At 41.6% G+C, this 24,587-nt stretch overlaps 1 protein-coding gene across 2 annotated transcripts; it reads left to right on the top strand.

Moving 5' to 3' along the window:
- The first annotated feature begins 9,648 nt into the window (after positions 1–9,648).
- MISP3 (MISP family member 3) lies at positions 9,649–24,462 on the top strand. 2 transcript variants are annotated; one of them, XM_039329690.1, is made up of 4 exons: positions 9,649–9,744; positions 12,386–14,979; positions 17,303–17,367; positions 21,438–24,462. In XM_039329690.1, exons 2-4 carry the CDS (start codon positions 12,414–12,416, stop codon positions 21,531–21,533), a joined length of 2,727 nt encoding a protein of 908 aa, XP_039185624.1. In that variant the 5' UTR covers positions 9,649–9,744; positions 12,386–12,413; the 3' UTR covers positions 21,534–24,462. The 2 variants fall into 2 exon arrangements, with proteins under 2 accessions (XP_039185624.1, XP_039185622.1); XM_039329688.1 differs by having other exon boundaries at positions 17,303–17,385.
- Positions 24,463–24,587: the final 125 nt, after the last annotated feature.

The following is a 24,587-nucleotide window of genomic DNA, read 5'->3' as shown; positions in this document are numbered from 1 at the left end:
CGGTTGCGAGAATTGGGTATGTCTAGTTTAACGAAGAGAAGGACAAGGGGGGACATGATAGCAGTATTCCCTATCTCAGGGGCTGCCATAAAGAAGAGGAATTAAGCTATTTTCCAAAGCACCTGAAGGCAGGACAAGAAGCAACGGGTGGAAACTCATCAAGGAGAGAAGAAACCTAGAACTAAGGAGAAACTTCCTGACAGTGAGAACAATTAATCAGTGGAACAGCTTGCCTCCAGAAGCAGTAAATGCTCCAACACTGGAAGTTTTTAAGAAGAGACTGGACAGCCATTTGTCCGAAATGGTGTAGGGTTTCCTGCCCGAGCAGGGGGTTGGACTAGATGACCTCCAAGGTCCCTTCCAACTTTACTACTATTACTATTACTATTTTCATTTGACGTTTAAGCAGTTAAAAACTGTTTATATTCAGCCATACAGTGGAATGCCATTGTTGCTGTTTCACTCTTGATTTCAGCAGCATTTTACAATAGAATGTAACCACATAAATTATTTCCATGTCAGTGTAGTTGAGCCTTAGAATGTATAAAATGTCTGTGAAGGTACATAGAGTGCCAGTCCTGGATTCAAGGAAAAGAGAAGAGCATCCAGGTGAGAGAGCAAAAGATCTGACTCCTGACAGAGTCTCTCTCCCTCCCCCCCCCCCATTAAAGGCACTTGGTTAATTGTTTTTATTTTTAATCTCCAAAAGCATTTTTTGTTTGGCTAACATGCCTTTGACACCTTCAAGTTCATCTCTCAGGAGTATTAAGCAGCTTAGTCTTCTAAAGACAGCTGTATACCAAACACTGCCCCACAAAAAAAGGTTTGGTGATTAGCAAGACAGAAATAGAAATACATTGATGTAGATTAATTTGCAGGGTGTTGGGAAGAAGGGAGATTCATAGACACGGTATGCAAGAAGATCAGATTCCTGCACACAACTAGAATATATGATTCAAGACATGGTCCCCAGAATCTTTGCAGCATCCTTGCTTGGTGGATGTTGGTTAACATTCAAACTGTATACAAAACTGGATTTATAAAATGAATGGGTCTTTTTTTTATTTCAGAGTTCCTGGTGATGAGAATGTTCTCTTTTGCAGTGTATATACTAAGTCCCTACTGGCACCACATTTGCGAATGCACTTTAGCAAGGAGACCTTATTATTCTCAAGGCATCATAGACAATATTTTACCGTTCTAAAATGGAATAAATTCTATTAGTATCTCTATAAATGTAGTGTATTCTGCTTTCTGGCCATTAATATCCAAGACTAATTACAAGCAGACTATTTCCTTTTAATTTTCTCGTATTCTTTGTTTTCTTCCTTCCATCCCCATATACACATTCTTGATGAATAATTTTCTGTAGGATTATTACCAGCACAATCCAGTATGCGGCAGGCCATAACCCAGTGCCCTCCAGTTGTATTGCATCACAACATAATTTCATGTCCAGTCAGAAAAACATGCAAAATGTGCTGAATAATTTGCAAGTCAAAATGTCAGTGTAGTTTTTGAACCTCAGTTGGTTCTCTTCTTTGGAGCTTTCCTTGTGCTTTGTGATGCCACCCTATTTCTGCTTGCTGCATCATAAAATACTACAGTACTATTTTCTGATTTCAACCCAGTATATAAACTAGATTTTTGCAGACAGGTTGTTGTGTCATTTTGCCACTTGCCTACATGCCTGCCTGCCTCTTTAGATGTACTTGGATAGAGAATGGGATTTCTCAGATGAAATAAACTGAATGAGCTGGGGGATTCTAATTTTGGGGGACATAGCAAGTGAAGAGAATGAAATCCTGGAGGGTCTGACAAACAGCTGGACTACCCATTTCAAAGCAGATGGTAGAATGTGTAGAGCACTTTCTCTGCTATATATTATTTTCTTATATTTTAATGGCTGTTTTGTGTCAGGATCTCCATCATCAAGCCTGGTGCCTTCCTGCGTTCCTGCCATCAAAGGGGAAGAGAAGGGCGAGGCATTTGGGGCAACCCACACTTGTATATCTAATAGTGGGAAATGGGGAGGAGGAAGTGACAATAGAAGAAAACCAGATCACCAAACCAGCTTGTACCAGGATCTTCAGGCCATTTGCCCTGAGAATGGAATGTTGCCAGTTTCACACCCCAGAGTTACCAGCAGCTTACTGGCATCACATTGGTTGGCTGGGGTACTGGTCATGCAGGGAGGGATTGGGAGTTGGAAAGAATAGCTTTGTATTTTACACAGGAACACCAGATTCCACCTGACTTTACTGCAACTAGTTTCTTTCTATAAAAGTTCCTTTGCTTCAACTAAATGGAGTCACAAGTCCTACTTTCCTGAGAGAGCAGACTGGGGCAGGCCTGATATTAGGCGGAATCTGCAATGTTGGTCAACCTGGAGAGGATTTTACCTCTACCATCGGAATTGTGCATACAATGTTGACTCAAGGCAGTGACCTAGAGGAAATTGAAACCTGGGGAAAGGCGTTTATAAGACCTCCTCTGGGAGGACTTGGATCTGTCCAAGTGGCTGGGGGAAGATTACCCATTGAGACCCTGATGGCCCCTATGAGTTGGGAGAAAAGAGGACTGTGGAGGAAGAGGCAGCCACCAATTTGGGAAGTGAGCTGAGTTGGAAGGGCTGGAGGAAGGAAGTGATGAGTGCGGAGAAAGTGACTGGGCAGACTGGATTATGGAACAAGCCATAAAGTTCATGAGGGGGGCCTTCAAGAACCTCAAACTTCACGAAACTCTGGCTTAGATGGGGCAACCTGATGCACATCCACTCCCCACTGCAGCTGGTGATTGGACATCCACTGGTGTTGGGGCTAGCATGGCTGCTGAAGTGGAACCCCTACGTGAACTGGAGTGGAGGCTATTAAAAATATGATGGACAAATCCGGGGCAAAATCATAAGGGACCAGGGACCCCAGGACCCCAGACAGGAGATGGGAGCTGCATTCCAGGAACAGAAGCAGGCAAGCCCTCAAATGCCCAAAGAGTACCAAGATCTATGTGATGTATTTAGCAAAAAGGGGTCAGATGCTGACTGACTGTTCCATAAAAATTCTACCAGGGGCCAAATTACTCAAACCCAAGCTATATTTAATGACCCCTAGGGAGAGCTTTGGACCTTCGTTGATATAAATCTAGAATGAGGGTTCATCCAATTGGCCTGACCCCAGGTAGCTGACCCGGTTCTGTTCTGAGAAAAGAAAGAAGGGTCCCTTCATCTATGTGTGGAATACAGAGGGTTAAACACCGTCTGCATGGAAAATGTTTACCTCCTCCCATAATGAAAGACATGCTGGTCCATCTGGCAAAGGGGAAAATCTTCACAAACCTAGTCTTCTGAGAAGCATATTACCGAGTTAGGATCAAAGAGGGAGATGAGTGGAAGACAGCGTTCAACTGCCCCTTAGAATGTTTCCAGTTCAGAGTCCTCCCATTTGAACTGCAAGAAATTCCTGCGGTCTTCATGCAGCTGATAAATGAGGTGCTGCATGAACATTTACACAAAGGGGTGCTAGTATATTTAGATGACATTTTAATCTATACCGAGACTATGGAGGACCAGGTCAGGCTGGTGCAGATAGTGCTATATAAACTCTACAGTGCTCAGCTATCTGCTAAACTTTCTAAATGTGAGTTCCATGAAAGCAAAAGTGACTACTTAGGTTACTGCATATCCCATGATGGGATAAAAATGGACCAGAAAAAGTCTATGCAGTACTGGACTGGGCTCCACCCCGCACTAGGAAACAACTGCAGAACTTTTGGGGATTTGCAAATTTCTATCAGCAATTCATCCCCTTGTTCATACAAATTGCTCTTCCCATCATGAACTTGCTAAAAACAAAAGAGAGGAGAATGCCCAAGCCCAGCCAGCTGTTCCATTGTACAATGGAATATCAAGCAGCATTTGAGAAACTTAAATGCCTGTTGCAACCGAGCCAGTCCTAAAGTATCCAGACCCAAACACTCTTTTTGTCATCCAAGCTGATACCAGCGATGTGGCTGTGAGAGCAGTCCTCCTACAAAGAAACCAGGAGGGGGCCCTGCAGCCATGCGCCTATACATCCAAAAACTCACCGAGCGTCGATGGGCCTTTGGGAAAAAAGCATACGCAGTGCGATGAGCATTGCTTACATGGAGACACTTCCCGGAGGAGGCTAAGGCTCCTTTCGAAGTTTGGACAGACCACAAAAATCTAGAGGCCCTAAAAAAAACCCTGAAAGCTGTTGCTCAAACAAGTCCAATATTTTAATTGCTTCAATTTCACTCTGAAATACCTCCGGAGGGGGAAACGTCTTAGCTGACATACTATCTAGAATGCCTCAATATCATAGCACTAAGCCAGAAATAATCAGGCCAGTCATCCCTTCCCACCATCACTAGTCACTAGTAACCGGCAGGGCACAAACGAAACCAAAAGCCCCTAAAACAGAAGGCATTGAAGCAATCTTAAAAGGAGCCCTGAAGGGAGATGAACGGTTCCAGAAACATAAGGATAAGTGTATCATGAGAGATGGTTTGGTGGCGGGGGGGAGGGGCTAAACTATATGGCCCGAAAAGCCATAGACTGTTAATTCTGCAGGACACTTCGGGTTCATTTGGTCAAACAACACTTTTGGTGGCCATTGCTGAAAAAGGACATTGAAGGGTAGGTGGCAAGATGCCCAGTATGTGCTTCGACCAAACAATGGCAAGAGAAAACACCGGGGCTCCTTCAAATAGTAGTGGAGCCTAGCACTCCAAAGAAAGAAATTTCCATGGACTTTATTGTAGAACTCCTTGAGAGCTCAGGAAATATAGTGATCTGGGTCATAACGGACCTATTCTCCAAACAAGTACATTTCATGCCCTGCCAAAAGATCCCATCCACCCATGCCTTGGCTAAACTTTTCATTCAACATGTCTATATATTGCGTGGGGCTCTGCAACGAATAATTTCCAATCATGGAGTGCAATTCACCTCAAAATTTTGGCAGGAGTTTCTCGGACTTTTAGGGACCTCCCAGGGGCTAAGGGTCAGTCATCACCCCCACATTAATAGGGTGTGTGAATGGACCAATAGGGTTCTAAAGCAGTAATTCAGGTGTTATGTAAACTACTAGCAAGACAACTTGTCGGAGCTCCTCCCATTTGCCAAAGTAGCATACAATAATTCCGTCATAGCAGCACAGGCTTTACGCCATTCAAACTGGCCATGGGCCAAGATTTTGCCTCAATACCTGCATTACCCATGGCCACCCCCTCTGTCACCTCTCTCAAAGACTGGGTGATCCAATTACAAAACATCTGGCCACTGGCTAGAAAATCACCAGAAAAGGTGAGGGATGCCTATAAAAAGCAAGCAGACAAAAAACCCTCGGAGCCTAAGGACTTCAATGTAGGGGATCAGGTCTATTTATCTACCAAGTACTTGCAATCCTCGAAAAAACTGGGACCCAAGTATGTTGGATCTTTTCCCTTTAAATGCCTGATTAACCCAGTCACAGTAGAACTTGAACTTCCCAAATCACTTAGGTGCATCCACCCGATTTTCTACTGCAGTCTGCTGAAACCTGAGGCGTTCTCCCCCTCTGCGCCCAATGCTACCACCTCCACCTGAGACTCTTATGATCAAAGGGGAGCACCATTTTGAAATTCTGGATTCCCGCAAACACCACAGGAAGTTCCAGTACCTACTGGCATGGACATACTTTCCTCCTTCCAAAATGGAGTGGCTGGACCTCAAACATGTTAATGCCCTCAAACTCCTTAAATGCTTCCACAATCAATACTCTGACAACCCAAATGATTTTATCCTGATTTTCCTCTCTCTCTCTCCCTCCCTCTCTCTCTCTCTTCTTTTCCAGGACTAACATCCTTGTCAAGGGGGGCAGCATGTCAGGATCTCCAACATCAGCCTGGTGCCTTGCTGGGTTCCTGCCATCAAAGAGGAAGGGAGGCAGAGGCATTTGGGGCAATCCACACCTGTGTATCTAATGGTGGGAAATGGGGAGGGGGGAAGTGACAATGGAAGACCAGATCACCAAACTAGCTTGTACAGGATTTTCAAGGCCATTTGCCCTGAGAATGGAATGTTACCAGTTTCACATCCCAGAGTTTCTCAAAACATCTTACCAGCATCTCATTGGCTGGCCGGGGGATTGGTCATGCAGGGAGGGAGGGACAATAGGAAAGAATAGCTTTGTATTTTGTGTGGGAACACCAGATTCCACCTGACTTTATTACAACCAGTTTCTTACAGTAAAAGTTCCTTTGCTTCAACTAAATGGAGTCACAAGTCTTACTTTCATGAGAAAGCAGACTGGGGCAGGCCTGACACTTTATGAAATTCACTGTCCAATGATGTGTGTCTTGTTGGCTTTAGCAAACCACTTCTGAACATGTTTCCTTCAGGAGTTAAGTCAGACTTGAAGGCAAAATAGAGGAAGAAAAGGAGGCAGTCATCATGGTATAGTGAAGCCAGCCTATAGATTGTAGATTGTTTAGTTTTGCCTTGGCACAACAATTGAATCCAGCCATTGTGCTATAGTTATAGTGTAGTGCAACATGTGAATCCACCCTCTGAGGCTTAATAAACACAATGTGATTAAAGCAAATTGTGGCTTAATGTGATGTGTAAACCAACCCATTAAGGATATATAGATGCTAAAATACCTGAATGTTTTCATTTGTGAATTATTCAGTGAGTGTGGTACAGGGATTGAATCCTAAGGTGTATTGCTGGGAGCAAGTTTCTCTGCCATGTGGTTCTCAATTATTTCCTTCCTTGTGTTTTTCTACAAGTGTAGGATTGGCTTTTTTTTTTTTTTGATCAGTCAAGTATTGATCCATTAGTTGCAACAAGAATTGACTGATTGGCTCGTTAACTGAGCCTGACATTATAGGTTGAGAATGTCTAGCACAAAATCACCCAGCTGGATTTCATGCCTAAAGTGGAACTAGAATTCAGTTTTCTGGTTTCTAGAATTCACTACTAGACCAAACTGGCTATCTTATCTGGTTCTCAATGTAGATCCAAAAAATTAGTCATGTCTAATAGCTGTGCTTTATTCAGGAGGCTGTCCCAAGATCCCTTGCAGCACTCAGTGGCTGAGATCCCATCAATTGTTCGCCCAACATATTAAGCCAAAATATAGTTTGCTTAGGTTTGTCTTACTGCATTGTGTGAAGCCAGCCACTATGTATATCCAGGCTTTCTGAGTATGAGAAATAATGAGGGATCTAAACGCACTTATGGCTTATATTGGCACCCTCATTATTTTGTTCTCTATCAGTTCTTCAACATAGCTTGAGAGCTTGGTGTAGTCAGGTTTACTCTGTGTATAGTTGACCTTGGACTCTCTCCTTCCTTTGGTGCTTTTCTCTCTCCTTTCCATTCACCAAACTGATCCTAATCTCTCCAGGGTGACGTGAAACATTTTGAAGGAACATTTCCTTCTCCTCGCTACAGGCTCTAGAATCTGGATTGCTCAAGTTTCAGCCCAGATAATAATAACATATTCGGAACAGGAGGTGACTTTGCTATACTTCAAATCCCTGGAAAGAGCTATGTGGAGCTTGGCACCCCCATAGATTGTACCTGTCCTGCCCTTGCCCCTCCCTCACCTCCTGTCCCCTCTCCTCCCCTCCAGATGGATCCAGCATGTGCCAGGCAGCAAAGGGTGACTCTGGAAAGTCTCTCTGTCTGAGTGTTAGTTAATCAAGTCCTTGAATGTCCTCTAATCCCACCAAACCACAGAACTTGATCTTTCTTTTCTCTCTCTTTCAGTCTTTCTGTCACCACCTCCAAACAGAGGGGAGAGGCATGTCTCACGGCACAACTAATCCAAGCAGGTGCTTTATAAGCGGCAAACTGTCAAGCGGCCTCCATGGTCCAACAGAAGCATCTTGGGACGCAGAAGAATTGGTGTCCAGCTCTTAAACCACGGAATGGAGCTTCTTAGAATTAGTGTATTTCTAGGCCAGCCTTGAATTCTTGGTATTTATGCCCGCTTTCTGCCATGATTCTCAGCATGGGAATGTCACCAATTCAGATTGACAACCTGGATATCCCCTGACTTCATGGTTTGCCTCCAAGCTCATTTAAGCATGCAGACATTACATGGCTAGCTTTTCTCTTCCAGTCTTCTTCTGTTCTTCTTTCTCAAGCCATGAGCATGGTTGTTTTTAGCTCATCTGATCTATGCTAACTGTGTATATGCTATAACTGAGTGACAGTAAAATAGTTCAGTGGAGAGAGGGAGATACTTGGGAATGCTTGCTAATAAAAGCACTGCTGGTAACCATCAGCTGAGACTGACCTTATATCTGTGGTGGAGGTGGTCTTCCAGATGTTATTGGATCACATCCCTTATAGACATCTGGGCAAACCAAGATAGTGTCAAAATAATACATGTGGGCTAACATCATTACCCAAACTCTACCCTTACCTACTTGCATCTGGATGTTTGATGAAAGTATGTAAGTATGGATTTGAATTGTGATGTCTCAATGTACATTTATGATATAAATTTTGTTATTTGCCTCCCAAATGCCCCTTATGGAGTTTTGATAGGCTATGATGGAAACTAGCAGCACATTTTATACGTTATCATCATTGTCAGTCATTCAGTGGTGACTGACTTTTGGCAACTCTATGGATCAGCACTCTCCATGTCCTTCTGTCTCTCACCGCCTCCTTCAGATCTGCCATGGTCATCCTGGTGATATCCTTTATAGTGTCCAGCCATGGGGGACTAGGACAGCCCCTTATTTTTCTGCTGTGTTTTTGAGTGAGTTACACTCTCATGACATGACATTTTATACATAAGTAATCTCATGACATTTTGCGCATAAATAAGAAAATAGAAAGCTGTTCCTTATCTTGATCTATAAGGACAATCCCAAATCAATATTTTGGGAGGTGACAGTTTTTCTATCCATCCATTGTGTCCACCTCATGGGTCAGTGAGGCTTCAGATGGGATTCCCTATTTATTTGGGCATGGCATCTCCCACTGGGGAATGCTGTGGGCAAAGAGGAGTAATCTTACCTGTGGAAGGACAGTACAGGAAAGGTAATACAACTAGAAAACAAAGAACTACTTTGCACTGAAAACCTTATTCCCACCCCTTTTACTGTTTCTCTAAGAAAACTGGCCAGGAATGCTAATCTGCATGAAAATTATTCTTCTCAAATAAGTAGTTTGTGAACAAATGCAGTCCTTCCCCCCAAACAAATATTTTGCTGGGTCAGAGACTGGCTCACTATTTTAACCTCCCAGTTCCAACAGTGACAAGATGGATGCCTCCAAATCCATAGTCGCAATAGGAAGACAATGGTTCCCCCCCACACCTCGTGAATGCAGCACTTGCTTAGTATTAGGAGCTATAGTATTTCTGTACAGCTGGAAACTCCATTCGTTTCATAGCAAAGAACTTTTGACAGGCCAGGGTCCACCTTGGCTTTTTAAAGAAGCCTAGACATGTTCTTTCATAAAGCTGATCTTTAACACTGTGGCCAGCTGCCTCAGCTTGGTTGTGCACCTGCATTTTGGGCCTCAGGGTTATACATTTTTTTGGCAATTCTTTTTGTAGTCTCGGCTGAGGGAGTCTTGCCAGCAGATTAGCTTCAGGCGAGTAATTGGCTGAGTGGCTGAGCATAAAACACTGGGAGGCACTAAGCACTCAGCACTGGATACATTTTTGGCTGGCAGGGAGGGAGGAAGGGTCTAGGCGAGATCGAGAGCATCAGAGGCAGGTAAGATGAGTTCCAGCTGGGCTGCTAAGAAACCCCTGCTGGGCATTGCTGCAGGGAAGAAGGGATGAATAAAGAAAGGGCGGTTGCTAAGCAGGCAATTATGCACTGTGTAATTCTACTGAGAATCATGGGAAGAAGGGAAAGAAAGAGAAAGAAAATGATTAAGAACATATTTATTTATTAGATGTATAGCCTGCCTTTATTTTGTATAATTAAGTTTGGTTTCCCCATAATAACCACTCTGTTGGGCTGAGAAACAGCAGCTCACCCAAAGGTATACTCCATGTCTAAGGGAAAACTAGAACTCCCAGTCTCCCAGTTTCCAGTTCGGTTCCTTAACCATTATTCCAGACTGACTCAGGTGTGGTATTGCAGACACTGGAGTTGTGCCATTCCCCCAAATCATTGTCCCTTTATCTATTCACCATTCATGGATTTACAACTTGTTGGCTGGGAGGAAACTACATCAAAGCATCCAGTTGGGGGTCACCTCTTTGACAGCCATTGCTCTCAGGCAAAATGCCTTTGTCACTAAAAGACAGGAAAGTTTTTTTTTAAAAAAAAAAAAATAGTGGATTGAAATACCTTTAACATCTAATTTTGTCTGTTTCTAAGAATAGGATTTCCACTCCCTTTTCCCCAGCTTTCTCTTTCTCAGCTCCTACATCTGAACTTCACGGCTGTCTGTGAAGAACAGAAATGTTGTTGTACCTGCTTTTCGCATAATCAAAGCATAGATTTATGCTGGCAGATGGAGAATTTCCTTAATTATACAGTTGCAAGCTTTTAATTGTATCAGTGGAAGGACTTGAAACTGGATTAGCTATGCAAGGCATCTGCTCTACCCCCTTGGCTGCCTAAAATCCATAAAGCCAGCAACTGCAGGGGGTAATGAAATGAAATGAAGTGAGGCTCTGAGGATCTGAAGATGAGCTGAATGCCTGTTGAGGATAGCTGAAGAAGGACCTTTCAAACCCCCCTCCCCCTTTTTCCCCCAATTCCTGGAGACAGAGAAGGAAGAGCATTTCCTCAAGTGGTAGCAGAACAGTCTCCTGAACCGTGGTCGTTTTTTTTTTATGGAAGGCAAGTCTTGATCAATGCTGGTACATATGTTTTTCATGGGAGCATTTTGTTTCTTGCACAGTTCTAGAACTATCAGAGATTGCTTGTTTAAAATGTTGGCATCTTATTCCTAAAATGGGCTGGTTGATGGATCTTTCATTCAGTTTTCCAGGCAAGGTTTTTGTTGTTGTTGTTGTTGTTGTTGTTGTTTTTGGGTTTTTTTTTTCGTATCCAAGTATATGGGGGAAGAAAGATTTGGACAGAGGGGGAAAACAGTTAGTACTCACCAGCCTTTTGAAATCCAAGGGGAATGCAATTATTACACATGGATCACTAAGCCCAGTTCCTAACTGGGAGAGAAGTTTAAAATTGGTCTGGTTCCAGGGAAGTCAAAGATGTCCACCTATTTGGCCATGCTCATTTTTGTTGTTCTTCTGAGGCTGAGTACAATACTTGAGGCTTTTCATTAAAACTGCAATCTTTTAAGCTATAGGTCTAATGTTTTGCTGTAAAGTTCCATTCAATTGCATAAATAAAGGAAGGATCAGAAAATACTTTGAGAGGAACAGCCACTGCTCTTTGCTAACTTTGGAGTCAACATTGATTGAATTATATCAGAATTGAGCCTGAAAAAGAAGCATATGGTTTCTAAAGCTAATTGGTGGTAATTGATTGATGGGTTTTGGGGGAATGCCAGAAATATGACCACTATTATGCAAATATTTGTAATTTTAACCAACAGAGTGTTACCTGACACTTAGCCTGACATGCTTTTGGTGTGGTTTTCAGGAGAACAGTGCCCATTGTATTACTCTGAAGGGCAGCCCTGGCCAATAGGTTCTCCTGCTTGAGAGGGGGGCTGGACTAGAAGACCTCCAAGGTTCTGTTCTATTCTGTTCCGTTCCGTTCCGTTCCATTCTAGAACAATAATTGAACATTAGATTAGGTGAGCTAGAAGAACCTTTCTTATTCAACCTCTACTGATGTGGACAGGCAAATATTAAAAGCAACATAGGCATAAATATCCAAGGGATATCCAAAATATAAGAGAAATGCAGAAAATATTTATTCTTGCTCTGCTATCCCCATATTCTGTTCCAGATATTTCCCTACCAGCTTTTTGCAAATCTGTCTTTTGCCCTTCAATATTTTTTTCCTTTTATTGTCAGAAGGGGGAGCCATTGTCTCATTGAAATTTCTAATTTCCTTAAAATCAGGAACTATAGCAGCACCTGAAAGGCTAGCAAATTTTGAAAAGTGGAGGTTTTCAAAAATAGAGTGGACAACCATTTGACTAGGATGATGCAAAGGCCCTGCCTTGAGCAGGGGGTTAGACTAGCAGACCTCCGAGGTCCCTTCCAGCCCTATGGTTCTATGTCCTCTATAACTATGTTATTACCTAAATTATTAACACGAAATACATACAACAATAAAATTATAAGGCACTAATTTACCAAAAGAACCTTTATAGTTTTTGCTGGGATTGATTCATTTGCCTTCCCAGCTGAAACTCATAAGATGAGGGGAATATCAGAAAAGCGACAAGTCACATTGAAGAGATGAATGTTCTTTGTTCTAGATCTGTTGGAGAAAGAACCATTTCCCATATGACCACAGAAGCATTATTCCTGCCCCCTTTTGACTCCAGGCTGGAGCATAGCAACCAGAAAAGCTCAGACAGGGATGAATTCAGGCAGATGGTGGGAACCAAGGATGTGGTCAAGGATGTTTCCATAACCACTGAAGCCAATCACCCCTTGATAACCCCACTTGAAGATGCCAACAGTCTCATTGCCAAAAAAAATACACTAGAAGAATCATCCAACTTAATACAAAAGGATGCCCCTGTGGAGAAAGCCTCCTCATCTCCAGTCATGCTTTCGCAAGGAATTAATATGGCACCTGTCTACAAACAACTAGACCAAGGGCAAGAGAATAGCCACATCAAAATGCCAAATGTCTGCTCAGAGCAGCAGAAAGAAGAAAACACTTCATGCCAGCTGGCACAAGGAGAGAATGGCAGCTGTCTTGAAGGTCATGACAGTACTTTAAATGTTTTTCCAGAATTGAAGCACTCAAATGGAATCTCAATACAAGAGGTCCAAGGAGTGGAGAGCGAGCTGTATCACTGTTCTGATAAAGGTCCTGTTGTGCCTGATGATTTCCTGAAACCTTTGGAATGTGTCCAAGAGACTAAAAAGAATCCTCTTGTTTATGATGAAACTGCTTCAGATATTGCTTCAGAGCAACAGACCTCCAATGACATCTCTAATCAACCAGACCAAAGGATAGAAGATGACACTGTAGATCATTCTGTCCAGTCATTTGATGTGAATTCAGATTCACCAGAGAAACCAGAGCTTTCTAATAGCCTCAAACAAATTCCTGCCTGCCAAGAGAAGAGCGAAGGTCTTACTTCACCTAAATCTCTCAACTTGTTGTGTCTGCAGACCAATTCTCAAATCCAAACAGGGGAGGGAGAGTGTTTTATCTCCAATCATTCTAATGTTGATTTGACAGATGAACGTCAGGGAACATTTCATCCTACCAACATTCATGAAGAAATAAAGTCAAGTGGCCAAAAAATTACAGAACCAGGTAATGAAGAAAAAATGCCCAATAGAGAGAATGATCAGTTACTTTTAGCTTCAGAAGACTACCAGGATCATCTCAATGGGCAGTTTTTGAGAAAAGCCTTGGAAGACAATTCCCAGGCAACTGATGAGCAGGTCACCCAAGATTCTTCCTGCAGTCCAAATTCATCTTCCCTGGCATTAGCAGGCTCCCAGCTAGATGTTGACTTCTGCTGCCAGCAGAGGGCATCAGATACAGGTTGTGACACTCTACCTCAGAAAGTGTCGGCACAGTCTCCTGTGGCAACCAATGACTCCTGTGGACCTGCCCACCAGGGCCTGGCTCCTGTATGTGACGGGCAAGACAGGGGAGGATTGGCTATTCATGAGTCAAGAGGAGCCGGCAATAATAATCAGTCCCCGGGTGCGGTTGGAGCAGAGTGTGTGCTGGAATCTGAGAGGCAAAAAGAAGCGACCAGGGACTCTGAGCCAGGAGAAAATACCAGCCAGCCAGAGGGAACAGAGAATCTGACTGGTGCCAACAAACTGGACAAAGCATTTCCTGACTCACAAAGCCTGACGGGTACAAGTGATCCAACTTGTCCCAAAGAGGCAGCTGGTGCAATGGTTTTAGCCAGTGCCGAAGATCTGCTAGATACCAGGAACAGAGTAGACTCTCGAGGTTTGGCTAATGCCTCTTTAGCTAATGGGTTAGGTATTGTTACAGAGCTTTCTGGCTTGAGTCCAACACCAAGAAAGGGATTACTACTTGATGTTGCAGACCCCACCACTACCAGAGATCTGGTGAGCCCAGCAGATCCAACTCTTGCTGCATCTCCTGCTGAGCAACACTTGGTGACTGAAGAATCAGACTGCCCTACAGACCTGATGGGAAATAATACCTATGAGCCTGAGAACCCTTCTGAGACCCCAATTGAGCGAGAGATCCGTGTACATCTGGAAAGAGAAGAACTTCTACGAAGGGAGAGAGGCCTGGGCAGTTCTCGAGGTACCCAGGAATATGTGGAAGTGTGCATCAAACCCATTTTGAACCAAAGTATGACATCCTCCCTAATGCCAAAGGAGAAGGAGCGTCAGTGGGCTGGTGTCCAGATGCAGAGGGAGATTCAACGGGAGTGTCGGCGTGAAGAGGACCTAGTGCAGCTGGGCAAAGTGAGAGGCACCTATGACCGTGGTACACCCCAAGAGCTGCAGGAGAAGAAGATGGTTTTTGAGCAACATTCCCACCCTGAGACACCAGACTTCAAAAAGATGGTACATGGCAGCAGCAACAACAGCTGCACAGAAAATGCAAGGGGACCATCTTTTGCCGAGGCCAATCGGATGTCCAATATGATCATCCTGGACTCTGGTCTTTTAGCAGAACCAAAGCAGCATATGCCAGGGACAGCCACCTTGGCTAGTTCCTTTGTCTGCTTGCGTGCCAAAAGCTCTCAGTCTCTGTTGGAGCAGGAGGTCCGGGAGGTCCAGGAAAGAGAACGGGAGCTGCAGAGGCAGAGGTTCGCCCTGTATGGCTCACCATTGCCTTGTCAGCCAGCAGAAGACTCCAATCAAGCCGAGGAAGTTCCCTCCCCACCAGGTAAGTACTGTAGTAGTGGGAAGATGGGGTGAAGACAAGAATGAAAAAAGGACCACATGCTTGGCTTTGAGTTGAAGAATCAAAGCAAGCAGTGATCCTTTCTAATTCCTCTCTTCAGTTTTCCCAAAACAGTTTTTCCCAAACTGTTGTCATTCAAATAGACTACAGCTCCCTTTATCCCAGGCGGGATATGTAGCCCATTTGAAAAATGCCAACTTGGGCAAGGCTTTATTAAAACATAAGAAATGAAAGTAAAAAAAGAATTTGGGTGAAATAGAGGGGCAAGAAAAACTTAAAATAAAGTTCTTCAGGAATAGATCATAATTGAACAAACTGTGGAATTCACTCCAGTTATAATAGCCAATAACTTTGATCAGTTTTCTCCACTCTGAGGACTTTGAAATGCATTGGGATTATATCTCCCAGAATTCCCCATTCATTTATAGGAGAATTGTTGTTTGGGGAAGATTGGCTAGATGGCTCTAAGGGGAAATTGCATCAGTTTATGCATAAAACCATCACTTTTTAGAAGCATCATAACTCTGTACATAAGCTGGGAAACAATGATGATTTCATTAACATTCTGTGCTTTCTGGAGGCTTCTGGGCATCCAGCAGAGGCATGCAAATCCAGATGGATATTGGCTTTCCTATTGCAGGCCTCTTCTGAAATCCACTCATCCTGAGACTAGTTTGTTGGAGTCAAATGCTTAAAGTGCTTGATCTGGTCCACATTGCAATGTGGTCTCACTGCATGACCGTGAAAGAGCTGCTTAGTCTGCTTTCTCTAAAGTAAAAGGATATTTTTAAAAAATGCAAAATGGGAATGCACAGAAACCTGAGGACAAAAGTATGTTTGGGGAAAGGATTCTATACTGGTAGCACTGACCACTTTTATGCCATTTGTTCAAGCTTGAAGAAAGAAAGAGGAAAATTGCATCTGGTGATCAACTGTGATGTCATGGAACTCTGCATCGATGCCACAGAATTCTGTTTTTAATCTTGATTTAGTCTGTTTGCCACTAGCTTTTTCATACATTGCTCTTCCTAAAGACAGCAATGCATTTTGATTCCTCCTCATTCCAACATGATAAAATGAGCTAATGATATAAAATAAACCAGGGCAGGCAATCTGGTCCATCCAAGTGTTTTGCCTTCAGCTCCCATAAGGCCGTCAACAGGGCCGATAGTAAGGAAGTGTGAAAACTAGACCTTGATTGAAGGTCTAACACTTCATCCTAACCTCCTGCTGCTGATTTCTATGGCTTAAGAAAGGAATGCAGTTGATACCTGGATGTCTCACTGCTTGCCTACTAATGTGATGAAGTGATAAAAGAATGTTGGACAAAACCTGTGTTCAAATCTCTTTAATTTCATCAGTTGTTGTAACCATCAGTCTCTCTCTATCAGCTAATACAGAGTGAAATGTAGCATGAGAATTTGGCATTCAGCAGACAAGGCATGTGTATCCAGAGGGTGGAAATAGGTTTCTAGGGTGTTATAGCAAACACTGGGTTGAACTTTAACAGAGGCAAGACTGAAAGGAAAAGCTGGGTGTGAATGCTTATGGCTCTGAGTATCTTCTCAAAAGAGGTGTGGAACTCATAAAAGAACTGTGGCAGAAACAGGAGGAAGAAGGACCCATTTCTGATTTGTCTGTGGCAGTGGCAGTGCTCAGGCAATGCTGTCTTCATTCTTATATTATGCCTAGCCACAAGTGGCTTGGGATTAAGTGTATTATGCAAACCCAACCATCATGGTTTATAATCTGTAAGGTTTTTTTAACATGATGTACAGTATGAGTCCTGCCAGTAGTAAATCATTTATAGAACCAAATTTAAATAAATGTGTCAACCCAGCTACAGAATTTAAAGCCCTTCCCTGTTATTGGTTATTTAAGCATGAGAAAAAGAACTCTGTATATGCTCAGGCAATTTCTCCACAATTGACTTATAACACCTTCATAGCATCCTTTGTTGACATGATTTATGGTTCATCACACAGTCAGCCAGATGTCCAGACTGGATTTGGCATTTCTGTCTAGCTATATCAAGTCCTTCCAAAGACCTGGGATAGGCAGATCTGGATGTTTGATAGTGTTACAGATGTCATCTCAGGATATAAGCTGTTCCAAGTAAAGCTGCCTTTTGCAATTGACTGTTGTTGTTATTATTGTTGTTGTTATTTTGGCATAATGATGGATGGATGACTTTAGAAGTGACTACAAGCTGCTAGTTGGGAGGAATGACCACGGAAGCATTCTCTTGCTAATGAGACTGTGTAGCTCCTAAAACTGACTTAGCTTCCCTTTTCTTTCTTTGCAGAGAGACCTTCCTGCAAGAAACTGGAGGTCACTTGGCCCCCTCAAAGCACTTCAGAGAACATTCAGGTGAATGGCCTCCACCAGGTAACAAGCAGGGAAGCTCCAGTTATCCTCACAGCTATGACATGTCATATGTGTTATGGAATAAAGCTAGATGTAGCAAGCTCTTAGCACTTCCAAATGCATATGTGAGATAAAGCTACGATCCAATAAGAATGTGGGGCATAATCTTCCTGTCTCATTCATGGATTTATTTTAGAACACTCAGATAACTTTTTCTTGTTTCTTTTCCAAACCTTCCCATGTTTTACCACCATCTTTGTTTATCCCATAAAAAAAATCCCATTAATGGGGGGAAGTACTCATCATTCTTGAAGCACTTAAAGTAGTAACAGGCAAGTTAAAAAGGGGGGACACTTGTAGGAGATGTTAACCATGGATCATCATATTCCATCTGACTCCTCACAATTATTTCATACTGCCTTAAGCTCTCCTCTCAGGAATATAGATGGTTACCTTGGCACAGGTCAAAATTCAGGTTCTTAGAACTTTTCTTCATTTTCAGTCTGACCCTCCCTCAGTGGATGGCCTGTAACAAGGGTCCAAAAATAGAGGATAATGAGAAGTACCAACATTCATTTTGTGGCTTCAGAACAGGAGCAAAGTTTCTAGTTTTTTCCCAGAGTTTTTGCAATTCTCCAACCCAATCCAAAATGATTTAGAGGAATAATTTTGGTAATGATATATCTGGTCCCACCTACTTTTACTATATAAATCATGCTGTATTATGGAAATCCCAGTATAGCCCTGGAACCAACAGAAGTTCTACATTTTTAAACAATAGGCTTTCTATAATCTCTAACCTATCACTCCCTCCGCTTCCAAGCAGCATAGTGGTATTGTCAGGAGTGATGGGCTTTGTAATCAATATACACATAGGAATATTAGAGTTGAAAGATGAGGCTGCTCTACTCTATAGTAAGTTTTCCTGGCTGCACTTAGAGATGCTGGGGATTGAACCTGGAATTATGTGATTGCAAAGTATATAAATACTATGGATGCAAAACCATTCCCTTGTTTTTCCTCCTACTTGTTCTTTCTCTTTGCCATCTTTCTCATTGTTAACACTGTGGTTCTTAATTCCTTAGAAAAAAGAAACTTTGCTGTTCAAAACTTTGTGTTTAGTGAATAAACTATTTAAAATAACAGCAAGGGCCTGCCCTCTCTTTGTCACTGATAGCTTTGATTTGCTTTTGAAGTTGATATCTCCCCATAGTCTTTCACCATAAACCAGAATATTATCATATATGACAGAAACAGTTGCAGTTTGCTAAGAATATGCTCTTTTGCAAAGATCAGACTCTGGAATTTACTTTGAATATGTGAGGTGTTTGCTTGGTTTACCTGGTTAACTAAGTTCCATTTTATGACATGGTGTGATAAGTATGGATGGAACTTGAATGAATTTATCTCTGTTTGTTTGCATTAATGAGTGGTATTTATTTAATTAATGATCAATTGGCATGGGGATGTAAGAATGCCATGCAACCTTGGGGTTGGTGGATGGCTTTTCAGGGTGCTCCCTCCATCTTTTTTTTTAACTTTTCTAATTCTTAATTTTTAATACTTTTAAACTCTGTTTTTTAATATTATTTTTAACTATGTCTCTTTTTATGGTTTTTATTTGCAAACCACCTAAAGTCACTTAGGAGGGATGAGTGGTGTAGACATTTTACAAATAAAATAAAAACAGGATGACAGAGAAAACTAAGCCCCTTATCTTTTATATGGTAGAATGCAGCCATGAGTGTACATGCTTAAAGTGGGGCTCCTGCAAATTCAGCTCTTCAATAATATGTCTGGATGTGCACTCTTCAGCTCCTTCCATTGCATGTGACTCTTTAAAAGAGAATAGAATGGTATGGTACCTAACTCATGTAGTTTATCATAGAAAAAATGGCTCAACTTTGCCACACTCTCATCTTTTGCAGAGAGAGTTGTACAAGATAATGTCTTGCACAAGCCATTCTCACAAAATTGACCTGCATGCATTTCTGCAGAACACAAAACCCTTGCTACTATTTAAAACAGGGGAAAAAATACTGATTTCCTCCCCTCCTCCCCCCTCTTTTTTTAACAAAACTCATTCAATGGACTCATTGTACTGCAATACATTTACATTTGTTTCCTTTGCCCTTGATAGCAGCAGGAAAATAATTAAACTGTAATAGTAGTGCTGGGCTATTATTCTTAGGAATTTCATATCTAATCTCACGTGGCTGCAGATATTGTAAGAAAATTCACATGCTTCAGGGTTTTTTGGGGGTCCTTTATTGAGATAATTTAAAAACAACAGCAATGGCCTTTCAGGTTTTTGTGTCTGAAGTTCTAGTAGGAAGCAATCGGCTTGTTATAAGATTGAAAGAGCTTCTATGCAGGGACTTCCTTGTGAACATCCTTTCTATGTTTCTTTTCATGCCTGGACCTCTCCCCTTTCCTGGAAGAGGATCTTGGAAATAAATGGCCTAAATGGCCAACATGCTGTTACCAGCACTAGAGGACAAGATTATAAGTTGTGCCTTTGCTGGAAAAATTTGGAGCTTATTTATTTATTTAACATATTTCTATCCTGTTTGATTTCAGTCAAGCCAACAGGGAGTCATGTTAAAAATACAAAAGATCAACCATATAATTTTTTTTTAAAAAAACCCACAGATTTATAAAACATCAGGTCTGTTATAACTTCTCTAAATGCCAGTTTTTACACTGGGGCTGTTAGAAATGCTGTCAAATGAAACAACACACTAGTATTTAGACTGCATAGCTCCAGCCCTTTAAAAGAAAATCCATTCTATATTTTTCAATGACATATTTGGAGCAGTGGAGCAGTTTACACCCATTTGCTTGGGTTTAAAAATAAGTTTTTAACTTCTTCTTAAAACACACCAGAGAATGAAGTAGTTCTAATTCTAGAAGAGGGAATTGTGCCAGGTTGGTGCTGTCATCAAGAAAGCCTTATATCTAGTCAATTCTCAGTGAACCTCCCTCTGGGTTAGTTCCTACAGTTAGTACTTCCAGGAAAGTCAGAGACAAACTGGCAACAAATCTCTGTGCAGCTTAAATTCGGCTAAAATTGCAAGAAGCCAGTGTAGCTTTGCCAGAACAGGTGACGCATGATCTTGTCAGGAAATAACTGCAAGAAGCTTCATCATCAAAAATTAGGTGAGCTGTGATCCACTGGCAAATTACAATCTAGTTTTAGTCCATAATTGCTGTACATCATGGGATAAAACTGAATGGGGCTCAGATTGTCAATCTATCACCATGCCAGCCTCCATTTTGAAAAGCTTGACTGAGAGTCTAACCTGTAAAGGAACAAACTTACTTGGCCTCAGTGTAAAGAATGTAATTAGATTTCTGTTATTATTTGATTCTTTTTACTAAAAGCACATGATCTTTTTTGTGTAATATGAGAAAGCATGACATACCCAGCTCCCATTAGCATTAGAAGGAGAAGCAGATCATGTCTGGGCTTTCCCCTTCAAGGGCTAAGGCAGTAATCCTGACACATTTACTGTGATGTGCATCCACTTAATCCAGCATGCTCCAGATTTATTGATTGATTTATTTGTATCCTGCCTTCATTATTCTTGCAAATAACTCAAAGCGGGGATGCATTGCATAGACTTGTGAACTGGCAAATAGAAACCATGGATCCCAAACTATAGTGGCATTTGAGGTGGCAAGATTTGGAAATTTTTTCCTTTAAGATCAGATCTAGGAAAAAACTTAATTTGCAACAAAACACATAAAGGGTATATTAGGCATGTTATTAAGTTTTATGAATTAATCAATTTTTGAATTACTTTTTGAATAATGCTGGATCATAAATCATTGCCCAGTAGAGGCAACTATTGATGTTGACAGTGCAATCAAATTGTGTTCTTTGGAGGCTGGGAAAAATAAATATTAGTTTAATAGCAAAAATGATGCTGAGTGTTTTTCTTTGTTCTGAACTAGTCATGGCATCAGTCTTGGACTTAGTTCGCATACTTGCTTTGTCATGGGTTTCTTGAACCTCACAAACCATTGCTTCCTGTTTCCCTTTCCTCCCCCCTCCCCATTCAACCTCACAGGTGGAGAGAAGTCCTCGACTCCTGCGTCGCCAGAGAAGTGCCTTAATCCAGCGTTGGGAGTCTGGAGCTATTGGCAATGAGGAGAACCAGGATTAGGGGCTACTACAACCTGAAGAAGCAATAAGTTGACCTCTTTTCATAAGACACACTGGGGTTTTTCAAGGAGTGCCCCGCACAAGCATAAGTGCCATGTGCAAGCATCTCTCTGGAGCCCATCATGCACTTCTTCTATTCAGCCTTTTGATTTGACAGAAATGTTCCAAAGCCTGTCTGCATTATCAGTTTGATCATAAGCAGAAAGGATGTTTGTGCTTGGTTGCATTCTTCTGAGATTTAAATTGGAGCGAGAAGGAAAGACTATGGTTAGACTATGAGCTGTTCTGAGGGCTTATATAAGCAGAAAGAAGGGGTATAATTTTAGTAATCAATAAATCAAATTAAGCTCCAAATCCAAAACATTGTGGCTATTAGTTTTGTATATATGTAGGGACACCTGGATGGACACCGATGTCTTCTTTAAATCACTTTTCTATTCATAACTTTTTTTCCCCTACATTTTACAGCTTTGATCCACAGGGTCCCACCACATGCAATTTTTTTCAAGTAGATCCATGGATGCGCAGGTACATTCCGAGCAAGGCTGGCTGCCATGAGGATGTCTAGGTATACAAGACACAGGATTACCTTTCGGTTTGGGGGCTTGGCAATTAACTGATTAGCTCTCTGGGCTGATTATGTCTCTGGATACATATCCTCAAAAAGATATTAAGATCACCAGTTCCCACGTGACTGATTTTGTCCCCAGGTTTGCTCGTATTCAACATGCTGCATGTGGATTTTGCCCTTGAGTATTTATACAGCACAAAAACATATGATAGGAGTAAGCCCTTCATATTACTCCAATTCATAGGGGAGAAACCACAACAAAATACATATACCTTTGCAAAGCTCCTTTCTGCTGCTTGTTTTACAGGAGATGCTGGCTTCTGTTCATTTTTTTTAAAAAATTAAAGATTATTTTGTGTAGGAGTAACCCCAAATTGCGGGCGTTTATACATTCAGCAAGAATCCTGGTCTTTAAGAATTCTTTCTGTGGCCCTTAAAAGAAGAGTTGGCTGATGTTTTTTCCTTACTGAGAAAATGAAGGGCAGTCATTTTTCCCCCAGAGCTAAAAGCCATTTAAGAGAAAGAGTGAACTTGCTTAATTAACTGTTATTTAAAAGACTAAGTCTATAATAGCATTTCCTTCTATAAGTAAATGGGATTTATTGAATTAACAGGGCATTTAATGCACAATAAAAAACTAAGTGGCAGAGGAGCTTCTCTGCCTTGACTATTATGTCTAGGCTATGTTTCTGCTTTGTGGCAGCAGAGAAATGATTGTGTCAACATCTCCAGTTTAAAAAGGTGGGGAAGGATCCTATTTCATCGGGCTGGAGGGAGAGTCTTCCACAAAGGCTTGGTTTGCTGAAGTGACTTTACTTGTCTGACTCATAAAAGCACATTTTATGAGGAAGTGACAGGTGGTTTAGAAATATGTACAAGTTGATCTCACAGGTTCAGTACTCACCAAATTCTCCACTGGCCATACCTTTTGCTCAGTTCTGGCGCCTTTCTGGGATCTGAGTATGAGAGGCAGTATTTGATCGAGTAAAAAAAGTGAACGACCCCCAAAACCATACTTTCAACCAGTAGATTTATTCCTAGCAGTGCCAAATCTAATGCAGCAAATGTTTCTTAAGAATTTAGCCTTTATAACCCTACCATTTCTTAAAATCAATGTGAAAGAATAGCTTTTGTTAGCGCCCCTTGTGTAACGCTGACCTGGCCTCAGGACAGCTCAATAGACACATCCAAACTCTTTAAAGCACTCCTTCCCTTCGGAAACATTGTTTTTTTTTACTCAGACTTTTAAATGGATAAAAAATGATTGTATGATCTCTATATTTGTTGCTAACCACGCTTTGATAGTTGGCATTCTGTAAATGTTTAAATAAATAAAAGGACATTCTGCAGTGTAGAACTGAAAAAAAGCCTTTTCCAGCCTAAAATGGAAGGTTGGAGTTGGGATGCTTAAATCCCAGAACTGCCACTCCTTCTGTTTTTTAGTTTTTGAGAAGTCATAACCAAGTGTAATCTTTAATACTAATAATGAATCTCCCAGGCTTTTCTCTACACAAACATACACACACACATGCCCACATCCCCTTCCTAGGTTTTCTGTACATGCATATTCTGGAGAGAGAGACAAGAATAGCACTGGGAGTTAAAGCTGGAGAACAGTTTCTTGAAATGTTTAAAGAGTGTATCAATCACGGGTGCTATAGCTACCCTAGGGAGAGAGTGAGCCTGTCATAAAACGATGGCAGTAATGAGTGAGAGTGGTCCCAAAGCAAAATGTGGAGCAGAGAGCCAACTGGGTAGTATGCCAGCCGTAGGAGCAGAGCAGGTGGGTGACTGAGAAGGGAGGGACCAATGCTGTCTGTAGGGAACCAGAAGAAAAAGATGCCACCCAGCTCATCTTTATATACTACATGTATGTAAAATATGTGATTTTAGACATTATACCATTTGCAACATTTATATCATGGCATTGTGACATATGGATACTATAGTCTCTTTTACTTGATGTTTATGGCGGGACTATGTCCTTTCCTCTCTTACATACAGTATATATGTTATCGTTTTAACCATTTAGTCATGTCCGACTCTTGGCGACTTTATAGGCAAGTGCTCTCCATTCTACCCTGTCAAGCGCAGCTTCTTTCAGTTGCTGGATATTCATCTTTGTATCAGTTTTGATGTTATCAAACCAGAGTGTTCTTTGCTTGCCCCTTCTTTTTGTCCACTAACCAGTCATTGACTTCTCCAATGAATTTGCATGCAGGACATGGCCAAAGTAAATCAGTCGTAGTCTTGTGATTACATATATATATGCTCCTCCTGTAGAATAATGTGGGAATGGATGTAATGTTCTGGTAGGTATTTCTTCGCAAAACAGGAAATAAAAATGTGTGTAAGCCTCTACTAGGCCTAATCCACTTATTTTACTATGGTATTAAAGTAAAATAACTTATTTTACCATTAAAATAAGTGGCAAAAGAGACGCAAAAGTGTTTGATGAAATAAATAAACTCTATTTCTTCTAGT

Source organism: Crotalus tigris, unplaced genomic scaffold (genome assembly GCF_016545835.1).
Source record: "Crotalus tigris isolate CLP2741 ecotype Arizona unplaced genomic scaffold, ASM1654583v1 scf7180000024407.359931, whole genome shotgun sequence".
NCBI classification, from domain to species: domain Eukaryota; kingdom Metazoa; phylum Chordata; class Lepidosauria; order Squamata; family Viperidae; genus Crotalus; species Crotalus tigris.
This window is presented reverse-complemented; position numbering and strand designations above follow the sequence as displayed.